This window comes from Lolium rigidum, chromosome 5, assembly GCF_022539505.1.
Source record: "Lolium rigidum isolate FL_2022 chromosome 5, APGP_CSIRO_Lrig_0.1, whole genome shotgun sequence".
In the NCBI taxonomy this organism is placed as follows: Eukaryota; Viridiplantae; Streptophyta; class Magnoliopsida; order Poales; family Poaceae; genus Lolium; species Lolium rigidum.
In genome coordinates, this window is record NC_061512.1 from 57197874 (window position 1) to 57218594 (window position 20721).

Genomic DNA, 20721 nt, shown 5'->3' on the forward strand with positions numbered 1-20721 from the left:
GGAACGGGCGAAAATAAACATGGCAGCGCCACGGGTTAGAGGCCACCGATATCGAGGTATCTACAGCTGGTTAATTTTGTTTCCAAAATAAGAGAGAAAAACCTAAAATTTCGAGGCCCCGTACGACAATCCACCTAGAAATTTATGTGTGCCCGTCGCACAAGAGGGCTTCTGTGGGCACGCTCCGACTTTAGATTTCCCCAGAATAAAAAACCTCAATTATATAGAACATTTTGACTCCCATGTCGCCTCCGAGGCGACACAAACGTAGCCCAACATCATCGCCAGCGCCGACTTCCTCCCCTTCTACTTCTCTCACAGCTTACGAATGATGCTGCCAGGCAAAGGTTGGCGGCGGGTTGGCGGTAGGGCTTTCTGGCTCTCAATTCATTTCCCGTGGCTCATCTCGGCAATGTCAAAGGCAATCCTAAGGTACAACATGACGATAGAGTGCAGCCAAGAAAATTCCATGGAGTATGATCCGGCTGGGAGAGAGATATTTCCACTACGCGTGGAGTGCATAGCGAGGAGCGGTAGGGAAGAGGGGAGTTAATACGGAAGACCTCTGGTTTCTTATTTTGGTAATCAGACAAGGACTATATGGAAATCAAACAATTTTGGTGGCACTCATCCTATACCGACCATTGAATATCAGGGTGAAAACCTAAATCTAATCTTTATTGGTTGTACCTGGTAATGATCTTATAAGACTTCAGATTTTATCTAGAGCGAGCGCTTAAGACCTACTGATCGAACGATGATGATGCTTGTGCGTTGTTTCCATCCTAGAGACAGTGCTTTTGTAGATCCTTACCAAGACTATTTAGCATTATAATGAGATAGAAACCATTCGTAGCCTAGACTTGGCCTTAGAGAGTAGACCCAACCACGAGGGTATGTATGTATATGTGAGCGTTTACGCCGTGTTTCGCAAAAAAGAAAAAAAAAGAGCACACACAGTCACCTTTTCAAGACCACAAACCAATCACATCCTAGCTTGGACTCAAAATTATTCCTTATTATGTTTTATTCTTTTGCATAATATAATTTATTGTTTTACACGAGGTTACAAATAATTTAGAAGTGTAGCAAGGCAGTTAATCACGCTAGTTCCATACATAATATTTTGACAACATATTGATCATCGAGCGAAATGCTTGATGAGCAATCCAAACCAACAAAAAACATATTTATCTGTTTTTGATTGCCTCTACGGCATACATATTCCTTTCCGTCAGGCCGGCAGGATCCCAGTAGCCTTAGCGTAGTCGACGACGTCGTCGTATATCTGCTCCAGGGTCTTGTACCTGTACTCGAATCCTTCCCCGATGAGCTTCGCCGATGAAACGCAGATCCTCGGCCTGTCCCCCAGATCAGCGACGCTGCGAAGCAACAAAGCAATAATCAGTTAGCCGTCAGTACAGGAACGCTCATTAATTAATTAGTACAGCACGAACTGGTGATGGTGGCGAAGTTCCTACCGGTCAATGTTCACGTTATACTGTGGGTAGGTAACTGCCAGGAAACGGGCGATCTCTTTGGCGGTTGTGTTAAGGCTGCAACATATGTACCGTCCACGCGCGGACTCCTCCTCGGCGACGAATATTTCGGCACGGCAGAGGTCGTCAACGTGAACCATCGGGATCGAGCCGGTGGCCATCTCAATCTGTTTCATGGTTTCGATCATGGTCTCATCTCCTAATTGGTTGATGTTCAGAGGGTTAGGCAAAGAAAAAACCGATAATGGACGATTCATTATACTAATTTATAAAGTTAAACATCACACCCTGGAATTAGGCAATTAGTGGTAGTGAAATAACTCTGGGTGAATGAGAAACAAAAAACTCACCGGATAGCAAGGAGAGGATAATGGGGATGCTCGTCTGGACCTTGGGGGTCGGCGCAGCGCCGACGGTGACGACGGGACAGAGGGTGACCAAGCTGATGCCGTTCTCCAGGGCGAACCTGCAAGCTTCCTTCTCCAGCAGCACTTTCGACACCGGGTATGCCTGCAGCACGGCAACCAGCTTCATCATTTCCACCCATCCATCAGCAGAGCATGTACAAGGAAGGACGCACCCAAGCACCGGATTTGACGAAGGCTCTGAGGAACTCGACATCGGACCAAGACTCTTCGTCCAACACATGCCCGTCGCCTTGCAGCGGCCTGCTGGAGACGGCGGCTATCGACGATGTCAGGATCACGCGCTTCACGCTGCCGGCTCTCACGCATGACTTCATCACGTTTAGCGTTCCCCGCACCGCTGGCTCCACCACATCTTTCTGCCATGGCAAAACAAAGAAAAATAAGAGTATGTGGATCTTCTATGTCATCGGTCATCACGAACAGACAAGGATTGTTTTGGTTGTATCGACCTTCGTTTACCTCCGGATTCTCTGGGTTTAGGTTCATTGGAGCAGCAACGAGGAAGGCGTAGTCGCAGCCGGCAACTGCTTCGTCGAAGCTGCCATCGATGTCCAATTCGGCACGGAAAATCTCCAAGGGACCGAGGCTTTGCAAGTCGATGAGGTGTGAGTTCTTCTCCATGTCATCTGCGTAGAAAGGATAGACCATTCATAGGCGAAACAGAACTCTCATATTTTTCCCTTTATTTATCATCTCTTGCTGATCATCGAAATTTATCTCAAGAACTAGATTAGCTTCGGGTTCGTTCTTCAGACAAGATTTAGCTAGACAAGCTCTTCTTGCTGGATTTCCAAAAGATAGGAGTTTCAATTTTTCATGAAATGGAAGATCACATGCATGGAATATACAAACCTGGGTCTCTAACTGTCGTCTTGACAGAGTACCCCTTCTGAAGGAGCATCTTGATGAGTGCTGAAGCGATGTAACCGTTCCCTCCGGTGACGCATGCCGTCTTCCTTCCACCAGCCGACATCTTCTGCTGTGTTATGAGCTTCTGCTGTAAGGAGAACGATGGTCCGCTCAATCACCTGGAATGATGCGGGGAGAGGTTTTTTGGGCCAGGTTGTTGTTGTTTCGAGGAACCGCAGTATAAATTCACCCCAAATATATTGAACGGACGATCAATACTTGGCATCGGCCGCGACAATGTCATGGGTATCGAATTCGCCATGTTCGTGCACATTAAAGTAAAACATCCATATATCAAGTGACATGGATCGCAAAATTATTTTAAATAATACCACGTGCACACACCAAGGAAAAAAATAGTACTGATATGTACAAAAAAAACCTAGACGTATTAAAAACAGGTCCGCCTCATTTTATTTTTCATGAGATCATATCTCCGCTATGGGAATACACCCTTCTTTTTCTTAGTTTTTCTCTCTTTCAAGCTAAATAAAAAAATCTTATGTTACTCAGTCTAGAGACCCGTTCAGTTTGGTTTGTCACAATAAAAAATAACCACAGTAAACTCCTCCTCCTCCTCCTCCTCCCGACCCCTCCCCAACCTCTCCTCCTCCCGACCCCTCCCCAACCCTAACCGCCGCCGCCGCCGCCGGTAGCGCCGCCGGGGCAAAGACCCTCGGGGTGTGGCGGCGGCGGGGGCCTTTCCTCGCCGTCGTGGGGGACGGCGGATGGGCTCTCCCCTCATCGACGCATACGGCGGCGGCCGGCGCGGATGGTGATGGGCGGCGGCGGCTCTTGAGCTGCGGTCCCCCCTCCCCTCCCGAAGGCTTCCACCCGCAGCACACCGGTAGGGGCTGGTGGTGGGCGGCGGGCAGGCCCTCGGTCTGCGCCATGCCCTCCCCCCCCACCCGTCTCTCATCGGTGCGAGGAGGCGATCTCGGGCTTCTTCCGCGACACGAGGGCGCCCGGGGCAGCAGCCTTGGGTTCGACGGAGGAGGTGGCCCTCTTCTTCGCCGGAGAGGGTCGGCTTGCGGTTGGTGGTGGTGGATCTTTTGATCTATCACAGCGATCTGGCGGCGAGACGGTGGTGCTTGGAAGCCGACGATGGTGTCGCCGGTGGAGGGTTGGTTTCGCCAGCCCGGGATGATCGCCGGCGTGGGGGTCCGACCTGTATAAAGGCGGCGGTCCTAGGGCCTCTCTTGCATGAAGAGGAGGACCTACCGGAGGCCTGGACTCGTGATCTGGCCGGGGGTTGAGTTCCGGAAGGCTCCGCTAGCGAATGTAACAGTGCTTTGCCTGGTGTTTGCTGGATCGGAAGTATTCGGTCGTGCGCACCCATGCTTTTATTCCGACCGATTGGTTCTGGAGGGAGTGGCACGAAGCTCTTTTTCTGTGTTGACATCAAGTGACTATGGATCCATGATGAAAGTCGGAAGAAGAGAATTTCATGAAGGCCGGAGGGGAGGACTAGCTAAGGGAGGTTCAAGTCTCCGCGCTGTTGAGGGACTTGCTTGGTGTTCCGGGCTTCACAGCAGCGGTATGAAAGTGGGGGCGACAACACAGGTGAAGTGTAGAGTCCTACCTTTCAGGGTGAAAACCCAAGGTCTGGCCTTAATTGGTTGTGCCTAGCAATGACCTTGGTGGAGGCATTGTTTTGAGAGCGGGGACTATCTTCAGGGTGAAAACCTAAGATCTTTGATCGGGCGACGATGGTGTTTGAGCACTGTTTCCTTCTTGGAGGCGTCGTTTTTGGAGAGTCTGTAATTCAGGTGTTGTCTTGGCGGTGGATGTATTGTTGTTGGTAGGCCCGAGATACTGTAGCGGGACTTTTGTTTTTTAGTTTTCTTTTCTTGTTTTTGGCTGTGTGCATCCGTAGTGCCATTAGGGCGGTGCGTTGTTGCAGAGGCTGGGTGTAATTGGTATCTTCTTGATATTAATATATTCCCTTTATCGAAAAAAAAATGTTACTCAGTCTAAGAAAAGACTGACATTACCCTACTATATGTGCTCTTAGACTCCTTTCACCAACACTCAGCAAAGGCGGTTCTAAACGGAGTGTCTAGAAAACAAAAACTACAATCCACAAGTAGTTGCTGATGCACCCCATTTTTGTGTCACACTTATATGTTTTTAAAAATTCTAAAACAACATCATGGACATAGATTGTGTTGTACCTTGTGCATCTTAGATTCATCCGAAAGTATGACAATATTTAACATGCACAAAAAGAACAAATGATGTCTGAGTAGTATATGACAAATTCACCCTCCCAGCGCCGCCGCCCCTCCACCCTCCACCACCGCCCCCTCCCATCCCCTCTCCTCCCTTCCCACCTTCGCCCCGGGTTGTCTCGCGCGAGGCGGCTCCGGGCGATAACCCGAACCCAAGAAGAGGCAGCTCATCTTCCTCCTCCTAGTCGTTGCCGCCGTCAGGGTCGGCGGCGGCCGCCGCGTCCGGCTGCCAAAGGCAAGGCGCGGTGGTGGCACGTCCATGGACTCCCCTTCGCGTGGAGGCGGGGTCTTACAGGTGCGGCGAGGGTGGAAGGCTGGTCTGGTGGCGGTGGCCTTCGGCTACTTCACCCAGATCATGGCAGGAGACGCACTGGTGTGGTGGAACTCGGCGGGGAAAGGGCGGCAGCGGGATCGCTACTGACATCGACCGGCCGGGTTGGAGGAGGAAGATGGACCGCGGATCCCAGCCATGGTGGTGGGGCCGTCCGTTCCGGCTTTCATGGTAGTGGTCCTAGGGTTCTTTTTTCACGAAGATGAAGACGTTCCGGATGCCGATCTTTCTTCATCTAGCCGGAGTGATGAGTTCCGAAAGGCTCCGACAGCGAATGGAACAGTGCATCTATTGTCTGGAGTTCACAGGATAGGTTGGTATTCGGTCGCGCGCACCCATGCTTTTATTCCGACCATTTGGTTCCGGAGGGAGCGGCGCGAAGCTCGTTGACATCAAGAGACTTTTGGTCCATGGTGAAGTCAGAAGTAGAAAATTTCATGAAGGCGGGGTTGGTAGATTAGCTAAAGAAGTTCAAGTCTCCGCGATGTTGAGGAACTTGCTTGGTGTTCAGAGATTCACATCAGTGGTATGAAAGTGGGGGCGGCAGCATAGGTGAAGTTCATAGACCTACCTTTTAGGGTGAAAACTCAATGTCTGGCCTTAACTGGTTTTGCTCGGAAATGACCTTTTAGGGTGATAACTAGTTGGTCCAATGCACTAGGAACCACACCGAGCTCTACAATGAACCTCTTCATCCATACCGCTTCTGATGAAGCCTCTGAAGCCGCTATGTACTCCGATTCTGTTGAAGACTTCGCCACCGTGCACTGCTTCGAGCTTGCCCAACTTACTGCAGCACCATTCAATATAAACATGTACCCAGACTGTGACTTAGAGTCATCAGGATCAGTGTTCCAACTTGCATTGGTGTAACTGGTTACAACGAGCTCTTGGTCACCTCCATAACAAAGAAACATATCCTTAGTTCTTTTCAAGTACTTCAGGATATTCTTGACCGCTGTCCAGTGTTCCATTCCAGGATCACTTTGATATCTGCTAGTCAAACTAACAGCATGTGCTATATCCGGTCTAGTACATAGCATGGCATACATGATAGAGCCTACTACCGACGCGTAGGGGATCTGACTCATCCTTTCTCTTTCTTCTGCCGTAGCCGGACCATGAGTCTTACTCAAGACCTTGCCTGGTAACATAGGTAAGAATCCTTTCTTACTTTCGTCCATTCTAAACTTCTTTAGAATCTTGTCCAGGTATGTACTTTGTGATAGCCCTATTAGACGTCTTGATCTATCTCTATAAATCTTGATGCCTAATATATATGATGCTTCACCAAGGTCTTTCATTGAAAAACTATTATTCAAATAACCTTTTACACTACTTAATAGTTCTATATCATTTCTAATTAATAATATGTCATCTACATATAATATCAGGAATACTACAGAGCTCCCACTCACTTTTCTTGTAAATACAGGCCTCTCCATGACACTGTATAAACCCGAAGTCTTTAATCACCTTATCAAAGCGTCGGTTCCAACTTCTCGATGCTTGCTTCAGTCCATAAATTGAACGCTGAAGTTTGCATACTTTGTCAGCATTTTTAGGATCGACAAAACCTTTGGGTTGTACCATATACAACTCTTCCTCAATGTCTCCATTAAGGAACGCCGTTTTGACATCCATCTGCCAAATCTCATAATCGAAAAATGCAGCTATTGCTAATAAAATCTTCACAGATTTTAGCTTCGCTACAGGTGAGAAAGTCTCATCGTAGTCAACACCTTGAATTTGTCGGAAACCCTTTACGACAAGTCGAGCTTTATAGACAGTTATATTACCATCAGCATCTGTTTTTCTCTTGAAGATCCATTTATTCTCGACAGCCTTGCGGCTATCAGGTATGTCTACCAAAGTCCACACTTTGTTATCATACATGGATCCCATTTCGGATTTCATGGCTTCTCGCCATTTGTTGGAATCTGGGCTCATCATCGCTTCTTCATACGTCGCAGGGTCTTCATCATTGTTGTCCACAATCATGACATTTAGACAAGAATCATACCAATCAGGAGTGGCACGTTTCCTTGTCGATCTGCGAGGTTCAGTAGCTATCTCGTTCGAAGTTTCATGATCATTATCATTAGCTTCCTCTGTTGCCGGTGTAGGCGGCACAGGAACAACTTCCGATGCTAGCGCTACTCCGATCAACGAGTGAAGATTCATCAATCTCATCGAGTTCTACTTTTCTTCCAAGTCACTTCTTTAGTGAGAAATTCTTTCTCAAGAAAGGTTCCGTTCTTAGCAACAAAGATTTTGCCTTCGGATCTGTGATAGAAAGTGTACCCTATAGTTTCCTTAGGGTATCCTATGAAGACACATTTCTCCGCTTTGGGTTCTAACTTGTCCGGTTGTAACGTTTTTACATAGGTTTCGCAACCCCAAACTTTAAGGAACGACAGCTTAGGTTTCTTATTAAACCATAATTCATACGGTGTCGTTTCAACGGATTTTGATGGTGCTCTATTTAAAGTGAATGCGGCTGTCTCTAATGCATAACTCCAAAATGATAACGGCAAATCAGTAAGAGACATCATAGAACGAACCATATCTAAGAGAGTTCGATTACGACGTTCGGACACACCGTTTCGTTGAGGTGTTCCCGGCGGTGTCAATTGTGAAAGTATTCCGTATTTCTTTAAATGCATGCCAAACTCATAACTCAGATATTCACCTCCGTGATCAGATCGTAGAAATTTAATCTTCTTGTTACGTTGATTTTCTACTTCACTTTGGAATTCCTTAAACTTCTCGAAAGTTTCGGATTTATGTTTCATGAAATAGATATACCCATATCTACTCAGATCATCTGTGAAGGTTAGAACATAACGATAACCACCGCGCGATGCTACACTCATTGGTCCGCACACATCGGTATGTATGATTTCCAATAAGTCAGTAGCTCGCTCCATAATACCAGAGAATGGAGTCTTAGTCATTTTTCCCATTAGACATGCTTCGCATCTATCAAGTGACTCAAAGTCAAGTGATTCAAGTAATCCATCAGTATGGAGTTTCTTCATGCGTTTCACTCCAATATGACCAAGACGACAGTGCCACATATAAGTAGAATTATCATTCAATTTAATTCGCTTAGCATCAATTGTATGAATATGTGTATCACTACTATCGAGATCTAACAGAAATAAACCATTCTTTTCAGGTGCTCGACCATAAAAGATATTATTCATAAAAATAGAACAACCATTATTCTCAGACTTGAATGAATAACCGTCTTGCATTAAACAAGATCCAGATATAATGTTCATGCTCAACGCGGGTAGAAAATAACAATTATTGAGGTTTAAAACTAATCCCGAAGGTAGATGTAGAGGAAGTGTACCGACCGCGATCACATCGACTTTGGATCCATTTCCAACGCGCATCGTCACTTCATCCTTCAATAGTCTTCGTTTATTCTTTAGTTCCTGTTTCGAGTTACAAATATGAGCAACAGAACCAGTATCAAATACCCAGGTACTAGTACGAGAACCAGTAAGATAAACATCTATAACATGTATATCAGATATACCTTCTTTCTTCTTCTTGACAAGGCCGCTCTTCAGATCCACCAAATTCTTGGAGCAATTACGCTTCCAGTGTCCCTTCTCCTTGCGGTAATAGCACTCAAGCATCGGGCTTAGGGCCGTTCTTAGGTTTCATAGGAGGCGTGGCAGCTTTCTTGCCACCCTTCTTGAATTTTCCCTTAGACTTGCCCTCGTTTCTTGAAACTGGTGGTCTTGTTGACCATCAACACTTGGTGCTCTTTCTTGATCTCAATCTCAGCAGATTTCAGCATGGCGAAGAGTTTAGGTAACTCTTTGTTCATGTTTTGCATATTGTAGTTCATCACAAAGTTATTGTAACTAGGTGGCAGTTATTGAAGGACACGATTAATCCCCAGTCTGTTAGGAATCACTATTCCCAGATCACTGAGTTTCTTCGCATGCCCGGTCATGGCGAGCATGTGCTCACTAACGGAGCTGCCTTCTTCCATCATGCAGCTGAAGAAGTGTTTCGATGCTTCATAGCATTCCACGGCCGCATGAGTTTCAAAGATAGCTTTCAGCTCATTGACCAACTCATGAGGATCGTGGTGCTCAAAACGTTTTTGAAGATCGGCTTCCAGACTGCATAGGATGGCACACTGAACTTGAGAGTACCGAGTTTTCCGAGTCGCGTAAACATTCTTTACTTCATCGGTTTCAGTTTCTGCCGGAGGGTCACCTAGCGGTGCATCAAGCACATATTGCAGATTTCCGCCAGCGAGGAAGATCCTCACATAACGGAACCAGTCGGTCAAGTTGCTACCGTTGCGCTTAAGCTTTTCTTTCTCTAGGAACTGGTTAAAATTGATTGGGGACGCCATATCTACAACATATATTTGCAATAGTTTAGACTAATGTTTATGACAAATTGAGTTCAAATTTTAATTCAACAAAATTAAAAATCTAGGTGAACTCCCACTCAAAAGAATATCCCTCGCATTGTCTTAGTGATCACACGAACCAAATCCACTACATCAAGTCCGATCATCACGAGACAAGATGTAATTTCAATGCCGAACACTCAAAGTGTTCATCATATCAATCATATGATTCATGCTCTACCTTTCGGTATCACGTGTTCCGAGACCATGTCTGTACATGCTAGGCTCGTCAAGGCCACCTTAGTATCCGCATGTGCAAAGCTGGCTTGCACCCGTTGTATGCACTTGTTGATTCTATCACACCCGATCATCACGAGATGCTTCGAAACGACAAGTCTTGGCAACGGTGCTACTAAGGATGAACACTTTATTATCTTGATATTTTAGTGAGAGGGATCATCTTATAATGCTACCGTCGCGATCTAAGCAAAATAAGATGCATAAAAGGATTAACATCACATGCAGTTCATATGTGATATGATATGGCCCTTTTGTCTTTGCGCCTTTGATCTTCATCTCCAAAGCACGGACATGATCTCCATCATCAACGGTCATGATCTCCATCATCGTCGGCGTAGCGTCAAGGTCAATGGCGCCGTCTTCATGATTGTTCTCGCATGTAGCAACTATTACAACTTCTTTGAAATACTACTCAACATGAAATTTAAAGACAACCATAAGGCTCCTGCCGGTTGCCACAATACAATAATGATCATCTCATACATATTCATCATCACATTATGGCCATATCACATCACCAAATCCTGCAAAAACAAGTTAGACGTCTCTAATTTGGTTTGCATATTTTACGTGGTTTAGGGTTTTCGAGTAAGATCTAATCTACCTACGAACATGAACCACAACGGTGATACTAGTGTTGTCAATAGACGTCTCTAATTTGGTTTGCATATTTTACGTGGTTTAGGGTTTTCGAGTAAGATCTAATCTACCTACGAACATGAACCACAACGGTGATACTAGTGTTGTCAATAGAAGAGTAAATTGAATCTTCACTATATTAGGAGAGACAGACACCCGCAAAGCCACTTATGCAATACAAGTTGCATGTCGAGCGTGGAGCAAATCTCATGAACGCGGTCATGTAAAGTTAGCCCGAGCCGCTTCATCCCACTATGCCACAAAGATGCAAAGTACTCAAACTAAAGACAACATAAGCATCAAAGCCCACAAAACCATTGTGTTCTACTCGTGCAACCATCTATGCATAGACACGGCTCTGATACCACTATAGGGATTCGTTGCATAGAAAACAAAAATTTCCTACCGCGAGAACGCAATCCAAGCCAAGATGCAATCTAGGAGACGGGAGCAACGAGGGGAAGAACGAGACTCACCCTTGAAGATTTCCAAAGCCTACAAGATGAGGCTCTTGTTGCTGCGGTAGACGATCACTTGCCGCTTTCAAAAGCGCGTAGAAGATCTTGACGGTGCCACAATCGGGCAACACCTCCGTACTCGGTCACACATTCGGTGTTGATGAAGACGACGTCCTTCTCCCCATTCCAGCGGGCAGCGGAAGTAGTAGCTCCCCCTTGAATCCGGCAGCACGATGGCGTGGTGGCGGTGGCGATGGAGAACTCCGGCTGAGCTTCGCTAAGCGTTGCGGGAGAGGTGGAGGAGTGGGGCGGCTAGGGTTTGGGGAGAGGGGGTGGCCGGCCACTTAGGGGTGCGGCTAACTATGGGCTTGTGGTGGCCGGCCCCCTCCCCTTGGCCGCTCTTTATATAGGTGGAACCCCCAAGTGTTGGACTACAAGTCTTCGAATAAGACCTCAACCAAAACCTTCCATGTTGTAGCGAAACCTACCCAAGATGGGATTCCCACCTCAAGTGGGACTCCCACCCTTCCATGAGGGGGGTGGCCGGCCACCTTAGGTGGAGTCCACCTGGGACTCCACCCCTCTAGGGTTGGCCGGCCATGGGAGGTGGAGTCCCTTCGGGACTCCGCCTTCCAAAGTGATTTCTTCCGGACTTTTCTAGAACCTTCTAGAACCTTCCATAAATGCACCGGATCATTTCCAAACTTGGAATATGACTTCCTATATATGAATCTTATTCTCCGGACCATTCCGGAACTCCTCGTGATGTCCGGGATCCCATCCGAGACTTCGAACAAAACTTTGAACTCCATTCCATATTCAATATCTACTATTACGACATCAAACCTTAAGTGTGTCACCCTACGGTTCGCGAACTATGTGGACATGGTTGAGAACTCTCTCCGACCAATAACCAATAGCGGGATCTGGAGATCCATAATGGCTCCCACATATTCAACGATGACTTAGTGATCGAATGAACCATTCACATACGATACCAATTCCCTTTGTCACGCGATATTTTACTTGTCCGAGGTTTGATCATCGGTATCTCTCTATAGCTTCTTCAACCTCGTCTCCTGACAAGTACTTTTTACTCGTACTGTGTTATGTGGTCTCTTATGAATCATTCATATGCTTGCAAGACATTAGACGACATTCCACCGAGAGGGCCCAGAGTATATCTATCCGTCATCGGGATGGACAAATCCCATCGTTGATCCATATGCCTCAACTCATACTTTCCGGATACTTAATCCCACCTTTATAACCACCTATTTACGCAGGTGGCGTTTGATGTAATCAAAGTACCTTTCCAGTATAAGTGATTTACATGATCTCATGGTCGAAAGGATTAGGTAACTATGTATCGAAAGCTTATAGCAAATAACTTAATGACGTGATCTTATGCTACGCTTAATTGGGTGTGTCCATTACATCATTCATATAATGATATAACCTTGTTATTAATAACATCCAATGTTCATGGTTATGAAACTAATCATCTATTAATCAACAAGCTATTTAAGAGGCTCACTAGGGACTCATTGTTGTTTACATAACACACATGTATCAATGTTTCGGTTAATACAATTATAGCATGGTATATAAACATTTATCATAAACATAAAGATATATATAACCACTTTTATTATTGCCTCTTGGTCATATCTCCAACAGAGAGCACCTCCCACGATTGCCGATTATCTTGAGACATGCACTCGGAAAACATTTTGTACTTGCTTCTTTTTACGGCTCTGTTATATTTTGTGAGTATCCGGTATGCAACACCCGTCAAACATTATTTCCAACAAAAAACATTGTTTTTTTCTTTTTTTATTTATTTACTTTCATACGTTTAATGTTTTCTTTCCCCTTTCTTTTAGATAATAGGTTCGAGGGGAGCCCAACTTTAAATAAATAAAGCTACACTGGCAGCATCCATACAAGGTACTAAACAAACTCACTTACAACCGCAACACACACAACGGGAAAAACAAGATAACTAGATAGGCAAGCCAAGCAACATGAAGAACAAGTCAGCATATCTACGCCCGGCGTAGACACACACAAAGCCGACAAGCAAGTCCTGAGGTCTTCTAGATGGCATCCCGCATGGAAGAATGAAACACCCTGATCTTGCAAATCGTCAGCTCAAGCATCTTGATACGTCTCCGACGTATCGATAATTTCTTATGTTCCATGCCATATTATTGATGATACCTACATGTTTTATGCACACTTTATGTCATATTCGTGCATTTTCTGGAACTAACCTATTAACAAGATGCCGAAGTGCCGCTTGTTGTTTTCTCGCTGTTTTTGGTTTCGGAAATCCTAGTAACGAAATATTCTCGGAATTGGACGAAATCAAGACCCGAGGGCCTATTTTGCCACGAACCTTCCGGAAGACCGAAGAGCATACGAAGTGGGGCCACGAGGTGGCCAAACCACAAGGCGGCGCGGCCAAGGGGGCCCGCGCCGCCCTATGGTGTGGGCCCCTCGTCAGCCCTCCGACTCGCCCTTCCGCCTACTTAAAGCCTCCGTCGCGAAACCCCCGATGCGAAAAACCACGATACGGAAAACCTTACCGAGACGCCGCCGCCGCCAACCCCATCTCGGGGGATTCTCGGAGATCTCCTCCGGCACCCCGCCGGAGAGGGGATTCATCTCCCGGAGGACTCTACGCCGCCATGGTCGCCTCCGGAGTGATGAGTGAGTAGTTCACCCCCGGACTATGGGTCCATAGCAGTAGCTAGATGGTTGTCTTCTCCTCATTGTGCTTCATTGTTGGATCTTGTGAGCTGCCTAACATGATCAAGATCATCTATCCGTAATACTCTATGTTGTGTTTGTCGGGATCCGATGGATAGAGAATACCATGTTATGTTAATTATCAAGTTATTGCATATGTGTTGTTTATGATCTTGCATGCTCTCCGTTATTAGTAGAGGCTCCGGCCAAGTTGATGCTAGTAACTCCAAGAGGGAGTATTTATGCTCGATAGTGGGTTCATGCCCGCATTGACACTCGGGACGAGTGACGAAAAGTTCTAAGGTTGTGTTGTGTCGTTGCCACTAGGGATAAAACATTGATGCTATGTCCGAGGATGTAGTTATTGATTACATTACGCACCATACTTAATGCAATTGTCTCGTTGCTTTGCAACTTAATACCGGAAGGGGTTCGGACGATAACCTCGAAGGTGGACTTTTTAGGCATAGATGCAGTTGGATGGCGGTCTATGTACTTTGTCGTAATGCCCAATTAAATCTCACTGTACTTATCATGACATGTATGTGCATTGTTATGCCCTCTCTATTTGTCAATTGCCCGACCGTAATTTGTTCACCCAACATGCTTTTATCTTATGGGAGAGACACCTCTAGTGAACCTGTGGACCCCGGTCCATTCTTTAATACTAAAATACAAATCTGCTCGCAATACTTGTTTTTACTGTTTTCTCTCGCAAACAATCATCTTCCACACAATACGTTTGATCCTTTGTTACAGACAAGCCGGTGAGATTGACAACCTCACTCGTTTCGTTGGGGCAAAGTACTTTGGTTGTGTTGTGCGGGTTCCACGTTGGCGCCGGAATCCCCGGTGTTGCGCCGCACTACATCCCGCCGCCATCAACCTTCAACGTGCTTCTTGGCTCCTCCCTGGTTCGATAAACCTTGGTTTCTTTCCGAGGGAAAACTTGCTGCTGTGCGCATCATACCTTCCTCTTGGGGTTGCCCAACGAACGTGTGAAATACACGCCATCAAGCTCTTTTCCGGCGCCGTTGTCGGGGAGATCAAGACACGCTGCAAGGGGAGTCTCCACTTCCCAATCTCTTTACTTTGTTTTTGTCTTGCTTTATTTTATTTACTACTTTGTTTGCTGCATTATATCAAAACACAAAAAAATTAGTTGCTAGCTTTACTTTATTTACTGTCTTGCACTCTATATCAAAAACACAAAAAAATTTAGTTACTTGTTTTACTTTACTTAATATCATGCATGTTTTTATTTCACTAGTTAAGCATAATGGAAAACAACAAAAATATGAGAGATCTTTATGAACTTTATCTTGAATTAGGACATGATGTGTTTGAAGAGAGAATTAAAAAACCCATGGAACTTTATATGCATGCTAATGGGAATGTTATTACTATGGATGCTTTGAACACCATTGTTGCTAATGCTATGGAAAATTCTAAGCTTGGGGAAGCTGGCTCGATGAGCATGATCTTTTTAGTCCCCCAAGCATTGAGGAGAAAATTTTCTTTTATGATTACAATATGTCTCCTATATATGATGATAGCCACTTTGTTGAATTTGCTCCCAGTACAACTAATAAAATTGATTATGCTTACGTGGAGAGTAATAATTTTATGCATGAGACTCATGATAAGAATGCTTTATGTGATAGTTACATTGTTGAGTTTTCTCATGATGCTACTGAAAATTATTATGAGAGAGGAAAATATGGTTGTAGAAATTTTCATGTTACTAAAACACCTCTCTATGTGCTGAAATTTTTGAAGCTACACTTGTTTTATCTTCCTATGCCTCTTACTTTGCTCTTCATGAACTTGTTTATTTACAAGATTCCTATGCATAGGAAGCATTTTAGACTTAAATGTGTTTTGAATTTGCCTCTTGATGCTCTCTTTTGCTTCAAATACTATTTCTTGCGGGTGCATCATTAAAATTGCTGAGCCCATCTTAATGGCTATAAAGAAAGAACTTCTTGGGAGATATCCCATGTGTTATTTTGCTACAGTATTTTACTTTATATTTGAGTCTTGGAAGTTGTTTACTACTGTAGCAACCTCTCCTTATCTTAGTTTTATGTTTTGTTGTGCCAAGTAAAGTCTTTGATAGTAAAGTAAATACTAGATTTGGATTACTGCGCAGAAACAGATTTCTTTGCTGTCACGAATCTGGGTCTAATTCTCTGTAGGTAACTCACAAAATTAAGCCAATTTACGAGAGTGATCCTCAGATATGTACGCAACTTTCATTCAATTTGGGCATTTTCATTTGAGCAAGTATGGTGGCCTAATAAAATCCATCTTTACGGACTGTTCTGTTTTGACAGATTTTGCCTTTTATTTCGCATTGCCTCTTTTGCTATGTTGGATGAATTTCTTTGATCCATTAATGTCCAGTAGCTTTATGCAATGTCCAGAAGTGTTAAGAATGATTGTGTCACCTCTGAACATGTTAATTTTTATTGTGCACTAACCCTCTAATGAGTTGTTCCGAGTTTGGTGTGGAGGAAGTTTTCAAGGATCAAGAGAGGAGTATGATACAATATTATCAAGGAGAGTGAAAGCTCTAAGCTTGGGGATGCCCCGGTGGTTCACCCCTGCATATTCTAAGAAGACTCAAGCTGCCTAAGCTTGGGGATGCCCAAGGCTTCCCCTTCTTCATCGACAACATTATCGAGTTCCTCCCCCGAAACTATATTTTTATTCCGTCACATCTTATGCACTTTGCTTGGAGCGTCGGTTTGTTTTTGTTTTTTTTTTGTTTGAATAAAATGGATCCTAGCATTCACCTTGTGGGAGAGATACACGCTCCGCTGTAGCATATGGACAAGTATGTCCTTAGGCTCTACTCATAGTATTCATGGCGAAGTTTCTTCTTCGTTAAATTGTTATATGGTTGGAATTGGAAAATACTACATGTAGTAACTCTAAAATGTCTTGGATAATTTGATACTTGGCAATTGTTGTGCTCATGTTTAAGCTCTTGCATCATATACTTTGCACCCATTAATGAAGAAACACTTAGAGCTTGCTAATTTGGTTTGCATATTTGGTTTCTCTAGAGTCTAGATAATATCTAGTATTGAGTTTTGAACAACAAGGAAGACGGTGTAGAGTCTTATAATGTTTTCAATATATCTTTTATGTGAGTTTTGCTGCAATCGTTCATCCTTGTGTTTGTTTCAAATAACCTTGCTAGCCTAAACCTTGTATCGAGAGGGAATACTTCTCATGCATCCAAAATACTTGAGCCAACCACTATGCCATTTGTGTCCACCATACCTACCTACTACATGGTATTTATCCGCCATTCCAAAGTAAATTGCTTGAGTGCTACCTTTAAAATTCCATCATTCACCTTTGCAATATATAGCTCATGGGACAAATAGCTTAAAAACTATTGTGGTATTGAATATGTACTTATGCACTTTATCTCTTATTAAGTTGCTTGTTGTGCGATAACCATGCTTCGGGGACGCCATCAACTATTCTTTGTTGAATATCATGTGAGTTGCTATGCATGTCCGTCTTGTCCGAAGTAAGAGAGATCTACCACCTTTATGGTTGGAGCATGCATATTGTTAGAGAAGAACATTGGGCCGCTAACTAAAGCCATGAATCATGGTGGAAGTTTCAGTTTTGGACATATATCCTCAATCTCATATGAGAATAATAATTGTTGCCACATGCTTATGCATTAAAGAGGAGTCCATTATCTCGTTGTCCATGTTGTCCCGGTATGGATGTCTAAGTTGAGAATAATCAAAAGCGAGAAATCCAAAATGCGAGCTTTCTCCTTAGACCTTTGTACAGGCGGCATGGAGGTACCCCATTGTGACACTTGGTTAAAACATGTGCATTGCAAAGATCCGGTAGTCCAAGCTAATTAGGACAAGGTGCGGGCACTATTAGTATACTATGCATGAGGCTTGCAACTTGTAAGATATAATTTACATAACTCATATGCTTTATTACTACCGTTGACAAAATTGTTTCATGTTTTCAAAATAAAAGCTCTAGCACAAATATAGCAATCGATGCTTTCCTCTTTGAAGGACCATTCTCTTTACTTTTATGTTGAGTCAGCTTCACCTATCTCTCTCCACCTCAAGAAGCAAACACTTGTGTGAACTATGCATTGATTCCTACATACTTGCATATTGTACTTGTTATATTACTCTATGTTGACAATTATCTATGAGATATACATGTTACAAGTTGAAAGCAACCGCTGAAACTTAATCTTCCTTTGTGTTGCTTCAATACCTTTACTTTGATTTATTGCTTTATGAGTTAACTCTTATGCAAGACTTATTGATGCTTGTCTTGAAGTACTATTCATGAAAAGTCTTTGCTTTATGATTCACTTGTTTACTCATGTCATTACCATTGTTTTGATCACTGCATCCACTACATATGTTTACGAATAGTATGATCAAGGTTATGATGGCATGTCACTTCAGAAATTATCTTTGTTATCGTTTTACCTGCTCGGGACGAGCAGAACTAAGCTTGGGGATGCTTGATACGTCTCCGACGTATCGATAATTTCTTATGTTCCATGCCATATTATTGATGATACCTACATGTTTTATGCACACTTTATGTCATATTCGTGCATTTTCCGGAACTAACCTATTAACAAGATGCCGAAGTGCCGCTTGTCGTTTTCTCGCTGTTTTTGGTTTCAGTAAATCCTAGTAACGAAATATTCTCGGAATTGGACGAAATCAAGACCCGGGGGCCTATTTTGCCACGAACCTTCCGGAAGACCGAAGAGCATACGAAGTGGGGCCACGAGGTGGCCAAACCACAAGCGCGGCGCGGCCAAGGGGGGCCGCGCCGCCCTATGGTGTGGGCCCCTCGTCGGCCCTCCGACTCGCCCTTCCGCCTACTTAAAGCCTCCGTCGCGAAACCCCCGATGCGAAAACCACGATACGGAAAACCTTACCGAGACGCCGCCGCCGCCAATCCCATCTCGGGGGATTCTCGGAGATCTCCTCCCGCACCCCGCCGGAGAGGGGATTCATCTCCCGGAGGACTCTACGCCGCCATGGTCGCCTCCGGAGTGATGAGTGAGTAGTTCACCCCTGGACTATGGGTCCATAGCAGTAGCTAGATGGTTGTCTTCTCCTCATTGTGCTTCATTGTTGGATCTTGTGAGCTGCCTAACATGATCAATATCATCTATCTGTAATACTCTATGTTGTGTTTGTCGGGATCCGATGGATAGAGAATACCATGTTATGTTAATTATCAAGTTATTGCATATGTGTTGTTTATGATCTTGCATGCTCTCCGTTATTAGTAGAGGCTCTGGCCAAGTTGATGCTAGTAACTCCAAGAGGGAGTATTTATGCTCGATAGTGGGTTCATGCCCGCATTGACACCTGGGACAAGGATGTGAAAGTTCTAAGGTTGTGTTGTGTCTGTTGCCACTAGGGATAAAACATTGATGCTATGTCCGAGGATGTAGTTATTGATTACATTACGCACCATACTTAATGCAATTGTCTGTTGCTTTGCAACTTAATACTGGAAGGGGTTCGGACGATAACCTGAAGGTGGGCTTTTTAGGCATAGATGCAGTTGGATGGCGGTCTATGTACTTTGTCGTAATGCCCAATTAAATCTCACTGTATTTATCATGATATGTATGTGCATTGTTATTCCCTCTCTATTTGTCAATTGCCCGACTGTAATTTGTTCACCCAACATGCTTTTATCTTATGGGAGAGACACCTCTAGTGAACTGTGGACCCCGGTCCATTCTTTAATACTGAAATACAAATCTGCTGCAATACTTGTTTTTACTGTTTTCTCTGCAAACAATCATCTTCCACACAATACGTTTGATCCTTTGTTACAGCAAGCCGGTGAGATTGACAACCTCACTGTTTCGTTGGGGCAAAGTACTTTGGTTGTGTTGTGCAGGTTCCACGTTGGCTCCGGAATCCCTGGTGTTGCGCCGCACTACATCCCGCCGCCATCAACCTTCAACGTGCTTCTTGGCTCCTCCTGGTTCGATAAACCTTGGTTTCTTTCTGAGGAAAAACTTGCTACTGTGCGCATCATACCTTCCTCTTGGGGTTGCCCAACGAACGTGTGACATACACGCCATGACATCTCCCGATCTTGTCTCCTAGCCACTGGTCTCCACACCTGCAAGTACATTGATAGTTCATAAAGCGCATCAGCTGGTTTGTTCGGGAAGGCACCTTCAATAGTGAACTTATTGCGCATGTTACACAGGGTCCAACAAAGGGCGGCACAACAAATTCAAAGGACCCGTTTGGATTGACCCACGCAACTCTGGATGTTCCTATATATGTCAGCAAAAGGAGGGGTTCTAGGAGCATCCCAACACTTCTCTAACTGCACTATAAAGGAACTTGGCAAAATCTATGTTTTTTTCTCCTACCGGTCGCCGCAGAGTCGGTGCGGCCGTCACGTTCTTGTGTTCGCCAGCGGAGGCATGCGTTTGCACAGGAAACAATACACCGGTGCTTGAATGTGGGAAAAGAAAATTCTGTTACTCAAAGTAGGAGCGATGATACTGTTCTGTTTGGCATGTGGCTGGCGTTCCTGCTGGTGAGGAAAAACAAGAACACTGATTAGACCTGCACGAGAAATAGCTCTGAAGTTAAATTTTGCGGTAGCTGACAGGGGCGACGTAATATCCTAGCAGTGAAGCGGTAAACGCTACTGGAGGTTACTTAACTGAATGTTTTTCTAATGTGAGTGGCATAATAACACAATATACCTATGTTGGATTA

General features: G+C 44.5%; 1 protein-coding gene across 1 annotated transcript; it reads right to left on the bottom strand.

Annotated features, from left to right (window-relative positions):
• Positions 1-1071: 1071 nt before the first annotated feature.
• Positions 1072-2959, bottom strand: LOC124655259 (anthocyanidin reductase ((2S)-flavan-3-ol-forming)-like). Its single transcript, XM_047194182.1, has 6 exons — positions 2780-2959; positions 2387-2553; positions 2080-2283; positions 1850-2009; positions 1482-1698; positions 1072-1382 (listed from the first exon to the last, which is right to left on the bottom strand). The coding sequence occupies exons 1-6, from the start codon at positions 2898-2900 to the stop codon at positions 1235-1237; spliced, it is 1017 nt and encodes a 338-aa protein (XP_047050138.1). The 5' UTR covers positions 2901-2959; the 3' UTR covers positions 1072-1234.
• Between the last annotated feature and the right edge of the window lie 17762 nt (positions 2960-20721).